This window comes from Microtus ochrogaster, chromosome 4, assembly GCF_000317375.1.
Source record: "Microtus ochrogaster isolate Prairie Vole_2 chromosome 4, MicOch1.0, whole genome shotgun sequence".
NCBI lineage: Eukaryota > Metazoa > Chordata > Mammalia > Rodentia > Cricetidae > Microtus > Microtus ochrogaster.
Genome location: NC_022011.1, coordinates 5,951,400 through 5,954,268, shown reverse-complemented (window position 1 = coordinate 5,954,268; position 2,869 = coordinate 5,951,400). Strand labels below are relative to the sequence as shown.

Here is a 2,869-nt window from a genome sequence, read left to right as displayed (position 1 = left end):
GTGAATCTGTTTGACTGTGAGGTGTGTCCTGGAAGTGGGAAGGGAGCATCAGAAGGTCCAGAAATGTCCAGGAAATAACACCCTATTGCTGTCACCCTGAGTACCTGTCCATGTATGGAAGGCTATTTCTAACTTTTACAGATTCCCCAGGAACTCTTTGGTTCCTTGTGACTAATCATTCTCATCAGATCCTGTATTATTAATTTATATTCTGACTTTATTGTTGTCCCTAAACTTTTTTTAGGCCCTGTATTAAAAACTTTCTCTTATAATATGTTCCATTGTACAAAGGTGATAAATGGTACTCAATCTGTCTCTGTGTTCACCTAAAACATTTTTTCTGTCATTAAAGGGCTCTATCCCCCATCGTCTAGATCCCGATGCTCACAAGACTTCTGCACATGACAAACCCAGGTCATCCTAGGACACTACCTTTTACATTGCCTTGAAGGCCAGCCATAGGACATCATCAAAATGCTCATTTTGTAATGCCAATCTTCAACACCAGGAAGCAGAGTTGAAAAAGAGCTTCAGTTGGATTCAGGAGCTGGGCAGAGAGAAAAGCTCTTCACCTGAGTGCATGTGGGCTGATGCCTTGGCTAGCCACTAAGGCAGTGGTGGTTCTCAACCTGTGGGTCATGACCACTTTAGGATTTGATTGAGCCTTTCACAGGGGTGGTATGTCAGGATTTCTGCATGCCAGATTTTATGTTTGGAGATACTTACAACATAAGAAACTGTATTAAAGGGTCATAACATTAAGGAGATTAAGGACCATTTCACTAGGGCTTGAAGGTGTTATTGAACTCATAGTCAACACATGCATACACAAACTCAACCCCCCCCATACCCCACACAGACACAGACAGGCAGACAGACAGACAGACAGACAGACAGACACACACACACACACACACACAGAGAGAGAGAGAGAGAGAGAGAGAGAGAGAGAGAGAGAGAGAGAGAGAGAGAAAGAGAGAGGGGGAAGAGGATAAGGTCACACTCAGAGCTCCTGCTCTCTCACTTCTCTCCATCTGAGACATCTTGAGTGTGTTCCTCCCCACAGAAGCCCCGCGGCTTCTCCTGTTACAGCTCTCTGCTCCCTGATCTTCTCTCCCACACCACATTGGGTTGGTGAGTAAAAGGGCCAGGGATCATGGTGACTTCATATTCAAGGACAGGAATTCTGACATTCCAGGACTTCAGATGCCATGCCATGTCTATCCAAGAGTCCAGGGAAGAAGCAGAACCTGCAGAAGTGTCATTGTCCTGCCTGCTGGCTATTGATTCCCTACTGACTTCTGCCTTATCAGTTCTCCTGCAATAAGAACTTTGCCCCACTCAACCATTTTCCACACCCACATCCTGAAAAGTATAAATTCTAGCCTGGGCAAGGCCTACCTGTTCTGTTTCCTGTTGCTGAGAGACTGTCATCTTGCAGCAGCACAGACTTCTGCCCGGGATTCAACCATGCCACTCGGTAGACTTCCTGGCTGGCTGTTTGCTGTGGCCTGTGGGCTCCTGCTTCTCCTCCTCCACGTGCATGGTGAGCAGAGGGACCAGGGCCAGAGCTGCCCAGTTCTGCAGAGTCAGAGGGAGCTTGTGGGAGGGAGGAGCTGTGGAGACGACAGATCAAAGTGTGGATTTGTGAGCCCTCTAATGCCTACACCAAAGCCCACACGATGGCACATGGAGGGTCAGAGATGTGTAAGGTTACCATGTACTGAGGAGCCAGCAGGGACAGAATGTGGCTGTGGCTGGAGCTCCTAGAGAATGTGCATGATGACAAGACTTCCGCCATAATGCCAAGCGTCTCTGAACCTGTCATCTTGTCAACTAGAGAAGTGGCCTGTCAGTTTTCTTTCCTTTTTTTTTTCAATTTTATTGATGTTTATTGAGCTCTACATTTTTTTTTCTGCTCCCCTTCCTGCCTCTCCCCTCCCCTTCAACCCTCTCCCAAGGTCCCAATGCTCCCAATTTACTCAGGAGATCTTGTCTTTTTCTATTTTCCATGTAGATTAGATCTATGTAAGTCTTTCTTAGTGTCCTCATTGTTGTCTAGGTTCTCTGGGATTGTGATTTGTGGGCTGAATTTCTTTGTTGTATGTTTAAAAACCATTTATGAGAGAGTACATGTGATAATTGTCTTTTTTGGGTCTGGGTTACCTCACTCAAAATGATGTTTTCTAGCTCCATCCATTTGCCTGAAAAATTAAGCTGTCATTATTTTTCCTGCTGTGTGGTACTCCAATGTGTAGGTACCACATTTTCCTTATCCATTCTTTGGTCGAGGAACATTTAGATTGTTTCCAGGTCTGGCTATGACAAACAAAGCTGCTATGAACATAGTTGAGCACATGTCCTTGTGGCACGACTGAGCATCCTTTGGATATATACCCCAAAGTGGTATTGCTGAGTCTTGAGGAAGGTTGTTTTCTAATTTTCTAAGAAATCTCCATACTGACATCCAAAGGGGCTGTACCAGCTTGCATTCCCACCAGCAATGCAGGAGTGTTCCCTTTACCCCAAACTTCTCCAGCATAAGTTGTCATCAGTTTTGTTTTGTTTGTTTGTTTGCTTGTTTTTATATTGGCCATTCTTACAGGTGTAAGATGTAATCTCAGAGTTGTTTTGATTTGCATTTCTCTGATGACTAAGGACGTTGAGCATTTCCTTAAGTGTTTTTCAGCCATTTTAGATTTCTCTGTTGAGAGTTTTCTGTTTAGGTCTGTACTCCATTTTTTATTGGATTATTTGTTCTTTTTTTTTTAAAAAAAAATATATATATATATATTTATTTATTTACTATGTATACAATATTCTGTCTGTGTGTATTCCTGCAGGCCAGAAGAGAGCATCAGATCTCATT

General features: G+C 43.7%; 1 protein-coding gene across 1 annotated transcript in view; it reads left to right on the top strand.

Annotated features, from left to right (window-relative positions):
* Window positions 1–1,409: 1,409 nt before the first annotated feature.
* Window positions 1,410–2,869, top strand: part of LOC101996643 (liver carboxylesterase-like) — a 9,622-nt gene continuing 8,162 nt past the window's right edge. The window contains exon 1 of the mRNA XM_005345518.1: window positions 1,410–1,546. Within this exon, the coding sequence (XP_005345575.1) occupies window positions 1,471–1,546 (76 nt within the window). The 5' untranslated portion in view covers window positions 1,410–1,470. The remainder of the gene's footprint in view (window positions 1,547–2,869) is intronic.